Source organism: Scomber scombrus, chromosome 8 (assembly GCF_963691925.1).
Source record: "Scomber scombrus chromosome 8, fScoSco1.1, whole genome shotgun sequence".
NCBI lineage: Eukaryota > Metazoa > Chordata > Actinopteri > Scombriformes > Scombridae > Scomber > Scomber scombrus.
The window spans coordinates 25,648,224-25,668,305 of record NC_084977.1 but is presented as its reverse complement, the minus strand read 5'-3'; the positions used below and the strand labels follow the sequence as shown (position 1 = coordinate 25,668,305).

Here is a 20,082-nt window from a genome sequence, read left to right as displayed (position 1 = left end):
TTGGTAAGACTCAAGTCATTTCAACAAGTTATTACAGAGTCAAAGGCAGAATACAGATGTGTTTGTATAACAAGTTTTTTTATGAATGGATTCCTGACTTTTTTGTGGGAGTGAGAAGAATTTACCACAGAAATGTTTTTTCTTTTCTTTGTTTAGACAGCTTTGTAAGCGAGTAAAGCTTTAGATCAATTACTGGCCATTTAATTTACAGTTACCCTGAAAGAAACATGATATTGAAACTAAAACCATAAATGTGTTCTGAAAATTTGACTGCAAATGTAGTTAAAAAATGGGGAAATGTCTCTGAATGTCTTGGCGGGTTATCGCTGAAACCAGTCATGTTGGACTTTTTATTACTGTCTTCATGGAGCAAAAACACACAGGGGCCACATATGTGTGTAAAATAATATACTTTATTATGACCATACATTTTTCAGGATCAATACAAAGCACTTTTTTCTTTTTTGTTTAGTGATGCTTTCTGTGTGGCGTTTTCTCTCCAAAGGACAAAGAGGACCAAAGAAAAGGGATAAAGTTGAACATTTGCTGAGAGAAGAGAAGCTGAGAGGATGATGAATCAGACCGCTGATATTATTGTTTCAATTTTTATTTTGCGTATTAATAATAACCAAAAAATCAAATTGATCAAAAAATAAAATAACAGCCAAATTGGATCTTTGAAATATATATAGCCTCTGAGCCACTCTAAAAAACTCAATTTAGAAACTTTTTTTTTTTAAACCTTAAATATGAATCTAAGCACAGTCAATGCTTCTTGTTGGACTCTGAACTGTAACTGTGGCTCTGGTTCTTTTAGTGTTGCCGGGGCAGACAGATGGTTTGAAAGGATCCCTGCTGAAAGTCTCTGTCACCAGACTGACGGCGTGAGCCACAGCTTCACCGTGAAGCAGCAGGACTGTGCACAGACAGCATGTTGGAGAGTGGAAGTGGAGAAATAATAAAAAACATAGACTGCAAAATTAAATTATAAGGAAAACCCCAGTAATGTACTTTATAGTCTAAATTCTACTGCCTCTCTCTTGAAAAGTACTTGAAGTTGAGTTTCTCTTGTTTGTGCATCAGAAAAATGTAAGTGTGTAGAAAATGATTCTGTGAAAATGCAGATATGATTCAAATAAAAGGGAAATTTGTTTTAAGAAAAATCTGACATTTTAATTTGAGATGTACATTATGGAAGTGATTCTATAGAGTTTGGTTTGATGTGTAGGAGATACATGACTGAAAACATACAATTTGACGTATATTACCAGCGAAAACATACAATTTCAAAGTGCCTCTGTCAGATTTGTACCAAATTAAATGACTCTAAGTCCTCTGGAGAAATGCTTCAACAATGCAGCAATCAGCCTATTGGAGGAACAGGGTGCCGAACGAATGAGCATACATTACAAAATAGTCTCTTTACACATAAATATCAAAGACAAAGGCAGATGAGAAATAGCCTTGTTTATGTCAGTAAAGCTTTTGACCATGCAACGTTCAATACCTTTAAAAGAAAACAAAAAAAAAAAACACCAAATATCATGAACACAGCTTAGTCCACCAGAGACAAAAACAATGTCAAATATATACACAAAATAACAAAAATAACAATATCACTTTTTTCTGCAAGAGCACGATTTTATCATATATTTTACAGCTAAAGTTGTACCATTAGTCCAGCACATTAAGATGTGTACAGGTAGCTTGAAGGGAGGAAAGCGACTATTGCTACAAGTCAACACTACGAGGTCATCGGAAGTATTTAAATACGCCATTGAAATATAAGCTGTAAAAATAATATACTCCGAACACATTTATATAATTATATACATATACATATAGGTTAAATACTGATCATTCTGAATCCCTGGATTGCTGAAAACGTCCTTTGTCGATTTAGGCAGCTAACTAAGTCGTACTAACTGAAGCTAACAGTTTCCACTGCCGCTCTGAACATTGTGCTTCACATTTGGCTGCGTCTATTTCACAATTTTTTTTTTTTTTTTTGCCAAAAAGCTGGAAGAAGCAAAAAGGGTGACTGGTTGGGTTTTTTTTTTTTTTTTTTAAAGGAACACTTTGATATTTTGGGTATCATGCTTATTCACTTTCCTGCCAAGAGTTCGATGAAAACATCAATATCGCTCTCATATATGTTGGTTAATATGAAGCTAGAGCCTAGGACATCTGTTTTTGTATAGATTAAACAAACAAGATATAATATGTTAATTAGTGAGCTTTAGAAGATTTTGTTCTTTACTTTTAGACTAGGGGTGTCAGATGTGTATGGGAAAACCTTTATAATAAGCAACATTGATACAGAAACACAGATCAGATCCAAATTATGGATGAAATTTAGAAAAACATATTTCATGTCTAAAACTAATCCAATGAACCCTTTCTGTCTTCACACTCCTCACAGTTTATGTCACTGTCAACACAATCCGAGTGGAGTTAGCAGCTAAAGCTATTTCTGGACCCTAGCTCCTCCTGGTTGAAAGCAAACTTGAAGCCATGTGCTGTTTCTTTTACAGGGACATGTGCCTGTGCAACATGAATGAAAATCCCAAATTCAGAAGGATAACACTGACCCAGGAAATGAGGTACACAAAACCCAGTCTGCTGCATTTCAGTGAAAAAAGGGACTGGGCTAAAAAGTGATCAGAAATATAAAATTTGACTTGGCATTTCGAATCATATTTGAATCGGAAATGTAATTGTATTGTTTCTGTATAACAAGATTGACTGTGTAACATTATAAAGATACATATCAAATCAAGTTGTACAGAGAGGTTGTTTCCCCTGTTTACAGTCTTTATGCTAAGCTAAGCTAACTGTCTCTTGGCTGTAGCTGAGACACGATGTACCCAAAATGTCAAACTCTTCCTTTAAGCGTAAACTGAATATGATGCCACATGAAACACATGTTCTCGCTGTTTAGTTTGCCTGCTTAAAATCAAATGTATCTCTACTGTACAGCTTTCTGTGAACATCCAATTCTGACGGGTGTGTGTGTGTGTATGCTTGTAGATGGGTGTCGACACATTGAAAAACCTTACACAAAGCACAAGGTAAATGAATTGTTAAACCCATTCTCTAATAATATTCAATCCTTAAGAGGAGGTTTCAGTGGCGGCTGTTTCTCCCTTAATCCAGTTCACAGCCAGAATATTACTGCATGAACTATAATGACAATCTACACTACTGCCTGCCTCATAAGTGCATTATTGTTGTACAACATTTAGTGTTTCATACCTCAAAAGAAAAAGCTCTCTGCTGCCTTAAAGAGGAAATACGCCCCTAAAACAATGTACACATGCTTCTCCTATGATCTTGGTTTGCTTAAAGGAGCACTCCACAGATTTGACACATGAAGTTCAGTACAGGTGCTGATCCTTTAAGGACTAGTAGTCAGGATATCTGTCTTTATTGCTTTGATTTTGACCATTACATGCAATGACAAGAGCACCTCATTTAATAAATAGTGAGTTTATTAACTAGAAACTACATGAAACCACAAGCTAGAAATGTTCTCCATGCAACTTTAAAGACCTATGTTCTTGTCAGTAAAAGTGGAGTTCAAATGTTCTTCCACTGTTGAAATAATGAAGGGCTTTCCTTGTCCGTAGGTCTGGCAGAGAAGTTTTGTTTTCTTTGCATATTTTTCATTCATTTAATTACTTAATTACATATTTTTCTTGAAAACCAATTCTTAATGCACCCCAGATTTTTTCCTACCACAGGAAAGACGTGGAAGTGCTCCATGTCCAAATGTTGCTTCAGAGAGACACGCTAAGAAGATAATGGAGGGAATCTTGGAAAGTGGTCAATTTTATGGACTAGATATCTTTTTTATCTGCACTCAACAATATATACCAGTAACTGTCCATTGATATTAGAATGATTGATCAAAAAGTTGCACCAAACTCGTACCAAGGTGATTTCCTGATTCGTACCTGCTTTAAACTAACTATTCTATAGCTTATTTCAATGTGAAAACAGCACAAGGTGGTGAAAAGCGCAGAGGTAGCACCCAACTCTTCTTCACATCAGAAAGGGTTGGTCTACTGGATTATTTAAGATCATAGGAGGGGATACAGTATGTTTCAGGGTGTATTTACCTCTTGACGTACCACCTTCACACAATTAAGGCACCTTTTAAACCCCTGAGGGGTCAATGGGTTCTTCTAATAAGAAGAGAAGCAACAATAACAACATGGAACACAAAACTGGACCGAAACGAACCAACAACATGAAGTCAGACAGTCAACAAAACAAAAGGAAAATAAAAACATGAAGGAATGTCTATGGGTAAGGTACAAACACATGAAGTGCCCAGTTAAGTTTCTTCTCATCTCATGCTTTAGCTTTTTTTACAGCAACACCATGTGCCACGCTGCCCTGTTGCCATCACAGGATCTTCGTGGAAACACTGTGGCTGTATCTTGAAGCACCTTGATTGGCTAAGAAGGTCTTCCCCCCCGACCTCATCAGGTTTTGTGAGTGTTTGAGTAGATATGTGTGTAACAGGAGTCAGTATCCGACATTGAGCTTGTTCTTGTTGAGCTCTCTCTCCAGGTTTCCTATCAGAGTGTCGATGCTCTCCTGCAGGTCTCTCAGGTTGACCCTGTTGCTTAGCACGGGACTGATATCCTGGATCTTCATGTAAGCCTGGTAGGTGTGCTCCTTGGGCAGCCGTGGGGGCAAGATGTGGTCACACACCCTTTCCTCCTCTTCCTCCTGCTCTTCTTCCTCCAACAAATGCCTGTTGCCTGAATCGTCACTCTCTTCTTGCTTCTCTTCCTCCTCTTCCTCCTCCACCTCCTCTTCCTCCTCTTCTTCGTCCTCTTTCTCTACCTGCTTTTCACCCTCTTTCACCACCTCTTCTCTCAGAGGTTGCTCCTGCTCAGCGAAATCAGACACTTTACCCTCCTCTGTACCCTCAGGCTTCTCCTGCCTCTCCTCAGTTGCCTCTGTATCCTCAGAGGGCACGTCATCATAGTCCGCCTCCTCTTTGCTGGGAGGCAGCAGCATTTCACAAGGGAAGTAACTTTCGCCGCAACCACTCCAGTCACCGGCGTAGCGGTTGCTCGGGCTGTCCAGACGCCCTGGTTTGGGCCGCAGAACACCCACCATCTCCGCTTCACTGAGGTTCAGCACCTGGGGGCGCTCTTTTCTACGTCTTATAGGAGCTGACAGCAGGTCCGAGGAGGCCGCAGGGGTCGGAGAAGAGGACTGAGCATTCGGGTCTATAACTGAAGCAGCAGACAGGAAAAGAGACAAAAGAAAGATAGAGTTAATCAGGTGTTAATAAGTTATTTAAACTACAATCCTTAAAAGGGTCAGTTCACGCAAATTGCAACACACAAACTGTACTGGTATTGAGCCATGCACATTTAAAAAAAAATTAAAAAAAAATTACCCAAGTTTTGACATATCTGTCTCTGAGATGTCGCTACTTTAGTACAATAAAATTACTTTCAGAAAATGTAACAGCAAGATTTCTTACACAAATACACACAGTTGTCTTAGGGACTATTTTTTCAGTAAACGTAAGTGTCCCTAGGTAACATGGGCAGGATGTGGGATGTTGCTGTGAGTGATAACTTCATTGTTTTATTTTTAGGGACAGAAATATCGAACAACATGGTCACATACAACCAAAAATATCTGCAGAGCTACTGTATATAGCATTAGAGGTAAATGACAAAGTATGTTTTCTGTGTAACTTGTGTGAACCAACCCTTTAAAAGGTGATGCTAAATTCCTTTAAGGGTAACTTCATGAGACATTTAAAAACATGCTTTGACATCAGTGAGTCTTTTTATGTAACTTAACTGATTCCTTCCATTAAAAAAAAAAAAAAAGCCACAGGACTTATCTGAACTTGAATGAACCTCTATCTGTCAGCAGGAAAGTTCATCAAGTTGCCCTGATATGTGAAACACATCCTGCCAAAGTAACCAATATACTGTGCGAACATGCCATGCCATGCTCAAAGTCAGATAAACACATGCTGAAGTCACACCACTGCACTCTGTGACCTTGATGCCATCGTTTTTGCACTGTTTGTTATCAACTGTTGACTGAACCAAACTTAAAAATGAACTAAACCGAAACCGTGTTTGGTCATTTTTTGAAAAGATCATCTGACTGCGCTACAAAAAAAGTGAACAGTGAGCACTCCAACACAACCAGCACAGTCCGGTTACCTGTCTCTGTCTCTGTGTACCTACACTTGTTGACACCGCTAGCTCTCCCTTACTGGATCGGAAAGGGAAAAAAACAGTTAGGGCTACAAAACATGTACAAGAGGTACAATATAAAAGAAAAATGAGTTTTGATGTTGTTTCTTGGGTGTGTGATAATTTCAGCCATATCTTAAAATAAAAATGATGATAAATTATGACTGTTGTCTGTTTTGACACCAGTACATTCTTCATGAATGGCTGCTGTTGATACGGTATTTATGAGCAGCGCTTGCATGCCCTGCAACTATCCTGAGGCTAACAACTCAGGCAATTATCACGTAAAAACAAACAAAAATTATCCTCCGTTAAGAGACAGCATGTTATTTAATTTCAGACATGATTCACTGATGACACGATTAAATTTATTAGCTGTCAGCACAGAAAATGACAACAAAAATACTGTACCTAGTGTTACTGGGACAAAAGGCAAAGTGTAACTTGTGTAATGATTTTCAGAGGGTACTTTGAATGCAGCACTACTGGTAGATTTTTAAGCACACAAGCACAATAACAAGAGCTCCAACCATCGTGTCACACAAACAACACAGCTTACATTGAGAATATGTATTTGCACACACAATACTTCCTCATCCACGCACATATTCTCATGCTCTCTCACACATCCTGTAAATAATAATCCTGTCAGTGTTTTTCTTTTGTTTTTTTTGTTGCTGACGGTCAGACGTCCTCAAAGACATGCACATTTGAGGTCTGAGCAACAATGTAGCGGAGGGTTGGGTGTATGTGTGAGAGGCGTGAAGAGGCGGCTGAAAATATCCCATAATGATTGTGAAATGTTAGGGTGAAGCTTCAGGAGCTGAGGGCCAAGGTTAAGCCTGGAATGCCTTTAATTACAGTCGAGGCATCCTACGCTATGTGCTGGAAAAGAGGGCAAAATTGAGATGTTACTGAGGGTGTAAAAAAAGCCCTGAGTGACATTTCCATTTTGCCCCCCTTTCCCAGCAAGTGGGTACATTTCAAATTTGATATCAAAGAATAAAAAAATAACTTTTTTAAGCCAAGTGGAGAGACTACTACTACTATAGAGACAACCTGAAGCTGTGTGGGTGTGTATGACTGACGAAGGAGGCTCTTATTCAGCCTCACAGATACAGAAGATCCCAAGATGACAATAATGGGCCAGAGTGCAAATAAAACTAGTGAATCCCAGCAGAATATTTCAACAGCTTCTTCTAAGTGCTACAGAAAAATATACCAAGGAGGAGGGCATAGCAACAAGGATTGGGCGCACGGGATTACTGCTTACAAGGACTGAAGATGAGATCTTAGTAGAGTATATTTAATTATTCAGGGATCTAATGGTCTAATGCTTATTAGTTTTATTTTCTTATGGTCTTAGATAGCAAGGCCATATTCTTGTTTCTTTTATATGAGACTTGGTTTTATTTGTATATGATTTTAAGGTAACTATTTCATATCACAGCAATTCAAACTGTAATAATACTCCATAATAAACAGATAAGTAGATGTTTCCCCCAGGAGTCTATAATGAGTTTATAGAGCAATATGTGTAAATGAAACATTTTAAATAATTCATTATGAACTTGAACTACACCTCTTATGATATTTAGTCAACTAAAAGTAAAACAATTCAGCTGACTAACATATGACTAGCCATTGTAGTCAAAAGACGATGACCACAACCTGAAATTGCTGTCATAATTAACACTATGACCCTGGACTGAAAGCTATGTCAAGTTTAAACCAGATCATTAGAGACACTAACTGGTAGTCAGGTGTGATCAGCTACTGAGAAGACTACAACACAGAAAAATGCATCTTTGCACATTGTATTTATATTTTGAAATTTTAACTGTACTTCACTCGGCTAACTGCAATTATGGGATTCAAAAATGCTGATTTATTTAGCTGCTGCACTTAGTCTCTCTCTGTGTTTCTTCCACAGCTGATGTGAAGGAGGGTGAAGGGTGCTCGACTCCAGCGGTTAACAGAATTGGTTGAATGTGGGAGTTGGAGGATGCAGTTAAATTTAGAGGCTAGACCAGACACAGAGTCAGTTCTTCTTCAGACATCAATCAGCATTTCTTTTTAAAAGCTTCAGGTTACAGGGAAGAACGTTTTGAATTTGTCAGGGATGAAGTCTGTCCAACAAGGTGTTAGGAAGAAGCATGTGCATTTTGAAAAATGTGTGCCTCGAGACACACAGAGACAATGAGACAGACAGAAGAGAATATCAGTCTGAAAAACTGCTTTCTTTGAATTAAGATCAGTTGTCCTTGTCTTGCAGAGATGACTGTACATATTTTAAATGATATAATAGATTTTCAAACAGTCGAATAACCTCAGATAACCCACATGAAAGATATGTTTTTTAACTATTGTAAAAAGGATTTGGACTAATATACGTTTTTCACATGTCTTTTCAATCTGCGTACACTCATTACTTTGATACATTTTAGGATGATTTTCTACAATATCTGAGATCTCAAGTGCACCACAGCAGCTGCTGAATGGTTCATGCATTACTGAAAGATGGGGTTAACAGAAATGTTAAAAATGTAACACCTAAGGTAAAAAAATATATCAAATTAGTGGCTATGACCAACACAGATTTTACACCGCCCGCAGCTCCTTTTCATCAGTCTCGGCTCCCTCCTGAGTAATCTTTGGGTTCCTGCATATCTCACACAGAGCTGCAGCTGGCAGACAACAGCTGGGCAGGCAGACAGATGACCTGTGCTGAGAGAAGCTAGTACTGGGTATCTGTCCTTGGCTGGTGATTTATCTTAAGATGGGGAGCCACGCCTCGAAAGTTTGGTTTACAGTGGGGCTTACTGGCTTGGCTCTGATTGGCTTAGTCTGCCATGATGAAGCACTCTGTGGAGAGTTTCATCTTTGAGGGGCCAACAGATGGTGGCCAATAGCTATCAAATGTTGTTGTGCCAGTGGTGGATAACCTCAACGATCAAAGCAGCCCGGCCCTCTAACAGTCCTTTGTAGAGCTCAACCACAGAGCTGGCAGCGATTTCTACGTGACCCTCAGGCAGAAGGCTGGTATAAATATATAAGGACATATCACTATATATAACCTGAATGTAAATAAGATTGGAGTTCAAGCCAAAATACCTGCAGAACTGTATTTAAAATGGTGTATTCAGTAATTCAAAGAAATCCACAGAGCAAGCAATTACCTGGCCAGAGCTGCAGCAGGTAGTGCAGGACTTCAATGTGCTTTTTGAAGTGCAGTGCGCTGGCCAGTTCCTCAGAGTCGATGAAGACTCGGTTGGTGTGGCACGACGCCTCCTGACGCTGGCTGAGCAAAACCGGGCCGAAACACACCGCCAGATTCTGACACGTCATCTTGTTCACTTCCTGGTAGGACGCCACCAACTTCAGGTGGTCAAGAAGCTTCCGCAGTGTCATCTGATATATGCACACACACGCACAGACACGGACAAATAAGACGCTGTTATTATGAGTAGTAGTCACACAGCAGAGCTCCAGCTTAAATCAACTTCAACAAGCTATTTGAGTTGTAAAATAAAACTACAGTATTTCATATGAGAATGAAGAAACATTTCACTTGTTGAAAATTAGACATAATCTTCATAAAGCAATGGGAAATAGGGACTTTCTGCCTGGAGGCCTTCAAATTATTATTCCAAGTGGGAAACGGGGCAGGATTTCTCAAAACACAAGACTCCAAGATGGAGTTACCTACTGTCATTACAGCATGTTAATATGCTATATATTCTGAACAGTATGTGTTTGACATTAGACAAATTCATAACAGAAAATAGTTAGATTTTTAGTAAATGTGTCTCACTGTCACTCCCATTTACAGCTGCAACTTACTGCCATTATCGCCTGTATTTTCACTACAGCTAGATTCAATATATTGGTAACGTCATATACTGTATGTCAGCCAATAAATAACAAGAAACTGCACTACACAAATTAACAGACACATTTGAGGTAGTTTAGAAACAGTGTCATGGTTTGAAAGGGTCCCAGTTGTCTAAATATATTTACATATGTTTACGTAATTTGTGTGCTGTAAAAAATGAATATTAGCTGTGATATCAAATTTTTTAAAACCTGAAAATACTTAAATGAAGGTGAAAATAAAATACAATTATACCATGCAGGCTTGTGAAGTGTACACTAACACTAATATCAACCACAGTGCAAGACTACACAACAGAGGTTAAACAGTAGTAATGACATTGTGACATTATCATCACGGCCATCATTATCTATTCCACAATTATCCCTTTCAAAACCACGTCTTGTGATAATATCTTAGCAGCATGATCACAGTGTCTTCCTCACCCTCTCCACCTCTGGCAGGATTTCCAGCAGGCTGACAGTGTGCTCTGAGTCGGCTTGGTCGTTCTCGCAGCCCCCTGCTCCGATACGCAGAGGCCTCACAGCCATAGACTCCAACACTGCCTCATACAGATGCTTGGTGATCAAAGGGTAGGGCAGCTCTCGTAGGTAGTCCTTCAAAACCCCTGAAGAGAGAAGAAATAGAGGATGAGACAAAACTACAAGGAGCTGAGTGTCAAAACAGTGCATGGATGTACATGTAGAGTCAGTTAATAATCCTGTAAAGCAGTTTAATGCATCGTAGCGGAGGGTTATTCCATTTTCCCCGCACTTGAACTTAGAATAACCTCTTATCCTCTGCACAGGCAGCTTTAATACCTGACTAATCTCTAACAATATATCATTATCAACTGTTGTCACTGACATCAACAGCTTTTCTTTCCCCTCCCTTTGAAATCTAGCGCAGTCCCTTGGCTGCAAATTGAAGTTTCATTGTTTCCACGGGTGATCCAGTGGCGTCTGCTGAGATGCCTGATTGGAGTCGGGTGTGACTCTGCAGTCAGAAGTGTTGTGTGGGGGGTTGGGGGTGGTCCTGGTGTCAATGACTGCGTGTTCACACCTGTGACTTCAGCCTCTCGCAGTTCAGACAAAAGCTACAAGAAAACATGAAACCCACGCTGCCTGTCTCCACTAAGCCTCTGAAATATTGCTGCCATGTATTTTCATCAAAGGCAAAAGGAGGAGTAAATACAGGAATAAAAAAAATAAAAAAGCTTCCTGGCAGCGTGACAGCTCTTTGTGGTGAGTGTCTGTTCTCTTTCTCCTACTGCATGAAGCTGGATCCGTTTTCAAAGAGGGCTGGGGGTGTGTGTGTGTGTGTAATCAGCAATATTGGTTATACTCCAGAGTGATACATGCTGAAGGTTTGTCTATGAAAAGTAACAAGATGAATCACTTTATAATTCACAGGTGTCACTTTCAGTAGAATGATCAAATGACCTGCGAACAAAGCGTGTTGTTCATCAAACCATTCAGCAATGCAGAGAACGTGATTAGCTGCTTTCTGCTTTCACTGAATGCAACTGTGATCTTAAGTTTGTTCAAAAAGTAAAAGGTTTGATCACTGACTTGACATCTGCCAATTAACAACAGGAAATGAGCAAAAAATGAAGTGATGCCCGCAAGCAATGTCAAGCAGGGAGCTTGTATAATACCACAACACTCAAACTCACTCAATCTTAAAAATACTCTGCTCAACATGATTAATACAACCAAACTCAATCCATATATGGCCGATGCTCGACTGCCGACAGTTCAAATCATGTTGCTTCTGGATGACTTCGTCGAGGAATTATCGTGCTGCTGGTCGTTACATAAAGTTGTTTTTCAGTCACATATCTTATCAGCAGTTGGCCTCAAACACACACTCGAAGAAAGAATAAGAAATCTCCTGCCTTTGCTGTCAACAGCTTTGGACCATGGTGAAAAAGGTTTATTTTCCTCTGAGATGCCAGAGATCATTGCTTTTCTACACCTACTGCTTGTTCTGACATGTTTATCATATGATGTCTCGGCTCCGTTGGTTTCTGTCCTTGCGAGCAATGTTTTATTGTCTGCTAATTTCTGTTCTAACGTTGCCACATATACCCATATACAATATTGAGGGTGTCTTGTGTTAATTGTGAATTCTGTTCTTGTAGTTGCTGAGCTTATGTTTTGTTGTTTAGCATACGCATAATGATGTTTTCATGCTGCTGATTTATATACCTGTGTTCCTCTGGAGCCATTAAAGGCTTTATCCGTCTATTTTCACATGTAAACAGTCTTTGATGTATAAAATCGGCGTGGTTCCCCTTTAAGCTTAATTATCATCTGCATATCTATGCAACATAACATTCCCTAAGAACAGACAGACTCCAACAGCATGACAGTATGTGATTTAGACATGAGTATGGTAATAATTATCTGCTCCATAGCTGACATGTCTGTTTAGATGTATCCATCTTACTGGGTAATACTATATTAAAGGTGGTTAAAGGTACCTTGTAAGGGAAGGATGTCAGAAAACTGTAAGAGGATGACTACAGGGAAACCACTGTGTAACACTATAGTGAAACTAATTTGTGTTATAATGAATAACTGTACATTTTGGAATAAAAATAGCAAGAAAGACAAGTGTATCTTTGTGAATGGCCATTGTGTGTTGGTAGTAACTCCCACAGTAGTGATACAATCTTCCGGGCGTCTGAAACAGACTCTGATTAGGATGCTGAAAACAGAAGCTCCTACTTTATCATTTCCACATCGCTAGATTCCCTCACTCACCCTATGTGTTTCTTGCTTTGCCTCTTCTCTTCTATTTACAGCAAACTACAATATGATTCACTGTAAATCCACGACATCCCCTTAGGCTGAGTACTGAGAACGGAGGGCACAACTTAATACGCTCACTCTTTAATCCCAGTAAGTCCCTGCTCTGCTCTTTAAGGGAGCCTGAAGCTTAACACATTTCAGTCTGCTCCTGAAGGGCATTTTGGGTCCATCACCTGTTAATATTGATACAAATAAAGTGGACAAACACAAATACTTGACATTGAAACCTAAAACATCAGATGGGTGATGACATTCAAATTTCCAGGCTTTCTTTCCAACAAATACGCGTTCGTAAGATCCTTTGAATATAGGATTAGAGAGTGAAAGTAGGATCTAAATTCAGTTCATTGTAACACCTCAAAGTCTCAGATTAGCACCGGGTTCAGTATCTGCTCACTGAGAGCACAAACCAGACGTCAACACTCATCATTACAGCGATGTACTGTAAACATATTGAGCATTACATTTAAAGAGCGAATCCTGCATCATTCACAATACCAAGAAATATTTTATATCAATTACAATAACTGCTAAAAATGAAAAATTATAACCATTATATGAACGCTTGTCATCATTTAAATAAGTCTCTGTGTTTCTCCACTCTTTCTACTTTATTTTAACAAACATTTTCATCAGGGATGCAAAAAATAGAAACAACTGTGACTTATTTACATAAAATAGTTTCTTTGTCAATGTCATGACGTTACCTTATATAACCTGACTAAGACTCTAGAGTCATGCTGGCTATTTTGTGAGCAGACAATGTGCTAATTGGCTCAAGATAAGCAGGTGTAATGTTCACCGTTTTAGTTCAGTGTGTTAGCATCATAACCTTTTCTAAACAGCACTAGTCATTGTTTTAAAATGTTGAAACAAAGCATTAAAAGATAGCCAGAGTGAATACTATTCATCTTGAGTGAAACATGACTTTGTGTATCAAGTATTATGTCAATCAATCCAACATCTACTGAAACATTTTACTCAAAACCACAAATATGAACCTCATGGTGGTACAAGAAAAAAGTCAGAGGATCACAAAAATCATTAGAATTCATTCTCTGGGGAACATGAATGATTTTTCAGTGTAGTTGCAATTGTATTTTTTTTGTATTGCACTGTTTATGTATTTCCTATAAAAGGAAATTAAGGGACAAACACTGAGAATTAGACTATGAATGCTACAATTTGTGGCATTAGACTGTTGTTCAATGCTGTGTATCTGTCGTTAAATGAATAAAACAAAGGGATAAATAATTTAGCCTACTGTGTCAAAATATGTGGTTTGTCACTGCTCCACATCTTCACACAAAATAACTGTTTTCCAGCTTTTGAAGCCCCTTCACAGCTCTTTCCTCTGAACTCAACACGAGATTCAACATGCCTGACACACACACACACACATGGGCGCACACACAACACACACACACACATTGCATTCCTGAGGCAGTCAGTGATGGTTCTGAAGAAAAACAACACATGCCCAAAGAACTACATTGGCGTACTGTGTCAGCCCTCCCATCTCAGGTAAACGTGCACAATGACAGCTCTGAGTCAGCTGAGTCAGACTTTAATAGGTGTTTGAGGCATTTAAAACTTCATAAATGGGCTACATGTCCCCTGTGCCCCGTGAGCCAGAGTAGGTGATTTACGGCAGCATGTTTCCATTTTGTTTTTAGCTCTTATTCACATTCTTGAAAGCGTGTGTTATCATTTATCTTCATCAGGTTCAGAGTAAAATCTGGTATGAGCAAAATGCGATAAGGCGGCATAAACACGGGATACATTCACTCTCCTTAACGCTTTCTTAGGCATGATGATTTCCAAAACAGATTACACAGAAATACTGTGTGAACGTCCTCCAGCTTCCTGTTGTCAATCTTTGCTGAGACTTTACTGAGATAATAATAATCTCCTTGTTTCATCGTGGGGAAACAGATTGCCTGAAAACAGAAATGAGCCGTGTGTTTTCATCCTTATCTCGGCAAAGCAAAGACTTAAGCGAGTGTGCAAATAAAATGCGGAGAGGTGCCACTCGACTTTTTTTTTTTCCCTCAAAATGGACACTCAAGCATGGTAGACCCTCTGACCTTCCCTGTGCTGTGAGGCAGATCATCTAGACACAACAACAGCAGCACTGTTTCACATTAGCATCGCCTCTTGAAACAAAACATCCTTGTTAAGCCTTGCATGCAGTATATGAAAAAAAAACACAGACACACCTTTCCATTTCCATAATTTTAAAAATACACCACTCAGTCCACCTTTGTGTACGTGTATGTGCAAATGTGCCTGTGTTTACCTGAAGTAGAAGAATACAGCCATTCAGGTAAATCATTAGCAGGCTATGAGTCAGTGCTTGTGTTTACTTTCGTGTCTAAACCCTGTTAGTGCCACGCACGCGCGCGCACACACACACACACACACACACACACACACACACACACACACACACACACACACACACACACACACACACACACACACACACACACACACACACACACACACAGACACACACAAGGTCATGGGCTCAGGGGTAAACAGGTGTGCTTCCCTGCAGGTGCTTCACTTTCTTTCACAGTTTAGCTGACAAACAACACATCCTGAGTGTCTGCACGCTCACGTTTTCGCTGTTGCGGCTTTGGCATCGCACCAACAGAGAAATGCACTATCCATTTATCACCACCTACACATTATGACTGATGGAGAGTCATAAATAACAGAACAGAGAGCTGCAATCACAGCACAGCAATAAACAATGCTTCAATATCCTGCAATTACAGCTACTGATAAGAGCAGCTAAACTATTTTCATGTAAACATGTTTTTTCTTCTTTTGAATTCAGACTATTTCAGTGCTCCAAATGTGCCACCAAACACTACAAGGCACACAATGCACTGGGGCATGGCTCTACCTTTGACCCCTTGTTCAAACAAAGCAGAAGGTCACTCCTCCTGTCAGTGCTGCAGTCAACGCCTCGCCTGGAGAACAAACAGGGGTTTGTTCTCCATACTGCCCCCTCCCTGCTGTCCTGCACGCCCCCTTAGTACTTGGGGTGTGTAGGTGGTGTGTGTGTGTTGCTGCCTAGCCCAGTGGCACGGTATAACTTCAAACTGTGGCTTCTTCAACTTTTCCATAGCCTCCAAAACTCCCCCAAAAAAGAAAAAGAGCAAACCAGACCTTAATTCTAGAGCTAACACTGGCGCTCTCATGCTACGAGGATTCATCAGCGATATATGACAGCAACCCTGTTTTCAACTCCCGACCTGTAGTTTAAGGAATATTCTGACACCCACACAGGGTTGGAGCTCTTTGTAAAGTGGTTGCCTGCTTCCCTGGCCTGCCCAGGGTTCAGCTAATCCCCCATGCGTGAGCCAAATACCATCTGTGTTTGTTCGGCAACAAAGGGGGCACTTGTTAATGACTTTCCATGTCTTCACTGGAGTACTGCCGAGGGTGGGGGGCAAAGTAGGGAAGTAGGCTATGGAAAAGTCGAGTCAGGCAAGGCAAATTAAAAGACCACAAACTAGGATCAATAACTGCTCTGAGCTTTCAACCAGCAGGGCCTGGTTTCATCTTCAGAGGACAGATATCTGAAACAGTTTCCCATCATTGGATCACTTTAGAAGCTCACAAAGGCTAAACAAGTTGAGCTGATGGCTTAGTCATTAGTTAATGTCACTAAACTGCTGCTCTAAAACTTTTCAACAGTGATTGGGCAAAAGTTTTTCAATCTGATGATCTGTAAGTCTCTGCTCTAAATATTTAGAGGTTATACTCTTGAAATGCTGAGAGCCTCTTGGCCCTCCTGTGGCCCAACAAGCTGTATAAGACTTCACTGACTGTCCTTCATTACGACATCAAATTACTCTGTGAAGCCTTCCTCTGCACATATAAAATATCAAATTAAATCATTCATTCAGTGTGTTTTTATTGATTTAAGCAATTTGACGACATTGAGGACTGATGTACATCACTAATGCCACAAGTGGTATTCAGTTAATCTTCAGTTCAAAGTCACCAGCAAGTGTTTCAAAATCAAAGTTATTTCCATTGTTATACTCTTGCATTCAATCTAAACTGAATTTATTGAATATTAGAGAGCTGAGCTGAGGTCACACAATCCTTCAATTTTAGATTTAAATTCTTTTTTTTGGTTTGTTTCTTTTTGTAGATATTTGGACAGGTGTGTTATGCGTATGTTGTTTTATGACAGAATCCAATCAAATTGTGTGTCCAGTGTCTAATAGTTGGTATATTCAGCTAGAATTGAAATAACTGAGAATAAGTAGAAGCACTTTAAATGCATGTTTAAAAAAAAAAAAAAACTTGACAAATGAATTGACCCACAACCCTGGAGTCACTAAATGATTGACAGGAGTTGACAGAAGTTACGGAGCTGTGAAACCCTCTGGTCCACTTTCACATCAGCCACCATATTCCAGCTGCTCTACAGCTGCACAGACTCTCTCCAGAGTGTCAAACAAAGCTCAGTGAAAGAGGAAACAACTTTAACTACAGAGCAGAAAGAGTAGAAGATAATGTTGTTTGTCTTGATTTTTGACACTTTTTATGTCCTTTGGAGTGAATTGTGATTTGAAACAAAGGCCTGCGATTTGAAACAATGGAGGCCCACGCACTGAGCATGTTTTGCAAGCTTTGGATTGAACTCTGACCCCTGGATAATCCCTTTCACTACCTCCGCTTTTAAATTAGCCGTGTGACACGCCAGCTCTCTTCGCTCATCCGTTTGCTGTTCGCTTATTAGCCTCTAGTCTGACTCCACACTTCAGAGGCTCCACTTTAATTCAATATTCATCCGTATTTTTATACTTTAATTATAAATTCAAATTAGAAGGCCTTTACTGAAACATGAGGGGATTACTTTTCAAAACATTGTCAAGAAAAAAAAGAAGTAAAATTAGGTCAATCAACCAGCAGGCTTTAACCAAATGTTTCAAGAAAGACTGTTTTAAGACTAAACCCATGATTATATCCCACATGGACATTTCTGCAGCACACAACATAAACCCCTTCATATGCCTCCCTTCCCCCCTCTCTCTCTGTCCTCTGTCCACTCACTCCGGTCCATCTGCAACAGCAACTCGCTTGGCAGAGCAAATTTAGGCAGCAAGCAAAAACCAACAATCCACGCTGGTGCTGGCCCTTTTTTTCTAACCCGCTCAACTGTTAACTGTGTTCTTTGCCCTGCCATGCAAATGCATGTGGATCAAAGCAGGCATGATAGGACGACGCCTATACGGGGCCTCCTCCCAAAACCAACAGCAGCTCCTACAATGCCCAGGGGTTTCCATGGTCTTCCTCTTTTTGTGGGAGAAAAAAAAAATCATGACCAAGTGACTTTCTACAACTTTACACCCCTCCCTCCTCCCTCATCTGTCACACAGCAGGATTCATTACTCAATCCAGTGACACAGCTGTTTTTGTAAGCTGAAGACTGTGTGAGATGTGCTGTAATTCATTGTTTCCATTTTTAATTTCACAGCCACAGAGTAGAGAGTAGCTGACATCTGAGTGGCATTTAAGAGATTAGGAACACTGCGCTTTTGGGACAATCAATCATCTTCCCACACTTCCGCTACCAACACAATCAGGCTGTTTACATTTGATAAACAGAAAAAAAGTTATGCTCGACCAAGCCTTCAGGAACTGCTCTGGGCTTTGAAGCTAATTTAACATTGTGGCCAAACCGTGTAATTGCAATGTCATGTGAGGCCTTTGGTCCCCCAAAGACTTAGATTGTCAAAAAGACGCAAATACACTTTTTGGAGCATCGCAACCCCCACAAAATGACTTGTTTCACTTTCACAATGTAATTAGTTCACATCGCAGTCCGCAAACAGGCCACATTTAAAAGTGTAATATGAACAGCAAAACAAAAAATAGGATTTGAGCAATAAATCGGAATTGAGCATTAAGGCCTGCAGTGTGAACGTAGCCTTAGTGCTCTTGGCCGGTGGAAGTCCCTAGTGACCATACTCTATAGACACATTGGGCCCATAGAGCGTGCGCAGTATGTTTTCAGAAAGTGGCTTTTTTGGCTTCATGCATCGCTGAGCAACTTTCATAGGAATGAACGGGGCCCTGCCTCTGAGGCTGTATCCAGTTCTCTTTATACAACCATGGGCTTGACTACCGAAAAGGGACAGTGGAGAGCAAGTCTCAACTGTGAGCCTGGAAGAGAAAGAATGACCTGAATGTACAGCATGGCCTGATTTGTGTGAGAGAGTGTGTGTGTGTGTGTGGGCCCTTCCCTCAGGCACCGCCGGTATGTTGACTGTTGGAATGCTTTTACTACAAACAGCAGACTCACTCACACACACACACACACACACACACAGTCTTTTAGACATACACGTGTGCTGACCTATCAGGCGCGGACACCAGTTCAGACACGTTTTCTGGGGCAATGGAGCGTTTCATTCATTCACTGGATCAATACTAAATCAGACTCCATCTGAGTAATGCCCCATTTGTTTTGTTATTAATGTAGATTTGCTGCACAGCATCACTCTTCTTCTCTGCAGGTCTTTTTGAGATGGAACTTTATCTGGTGTCACTTATCAAGCAATATGTCAATACATATTTTTAGTGAATCCTACTCACCTTATTTTACTCATTTTTATGCTGTCATCATTTTGAACTGCCTTTTATTAAGGTCTGCCCATTCTTTTGCTATTTTCTATTGTTAGTGTATTATTTTTGTTCCTCTGTTATAAGGCAATTCGTAACATTAGCTTGGAAAAGTGCTCTATAAATGAGGCTTACTGTTAGTATTATAAATGCAAAAGATCTAAAATCCATTTCACAGTGCTGTTCTGGAAGATATTGAGGCTTAAAAACTATTGACATAATTCAATATAATAAATATTATTGACACCTCGCTCATAATGTTGCTTCAAAAATGCTTCATAAAATGTTTAAATGGTCCCAAAACCTAATTCTTTAAACTATTGCTTCTTCCTCCTCTTCTTCTTTGTAACAAGTGAATTGAACAGGTCAAATCAATCAAGACTGATAGCTTTCACCTGTGATCACTTGCTCAGACTGTTTCAAGGAGGCTAATGTTTTGTATACTCAGTATATTATGTAATATCCTGAGTGAAGTAGGGGCGAGAGGGTAAAT

At 39.8% G+C, this 20,082-nt stretch overlaps 1 protein-coding gene across 1 annotated transcript in view; it reads right to left on the bottom strand.

The window, feature by feature from the left end:
- Nucleotides 1-395: 395 nt before the first annotated feature.
- syde2 (synapse defective 1, Rho GTPase, homolog 2 (C. elegans)) overlaps nt 396-20,082 on the bottom strand; it is a 51,151-nt gene continuing 31,464 nt past the window's right edge. Inside the window, exons 6-8 of the mRNA XM_062424773.1 lie at nt 10,566-10,747; nt 9,425-9,656; nt 396-5,255 (exon numbers count right to left, since the gene is read on the bottom strand). Of these exons, the coding sequence (XP_062280757.1) occupies nt 4,534-5,255; nt 9,425-9,656; nt 10,566-10,747 (1,136 nt within the window). The 3' untranslated portion in view covers nt 396-4,533. The remainder of the gene's footprint in view (nt 5,256-9,424; nt 9,657-10,565; nt 10,748-20,082) is intronic.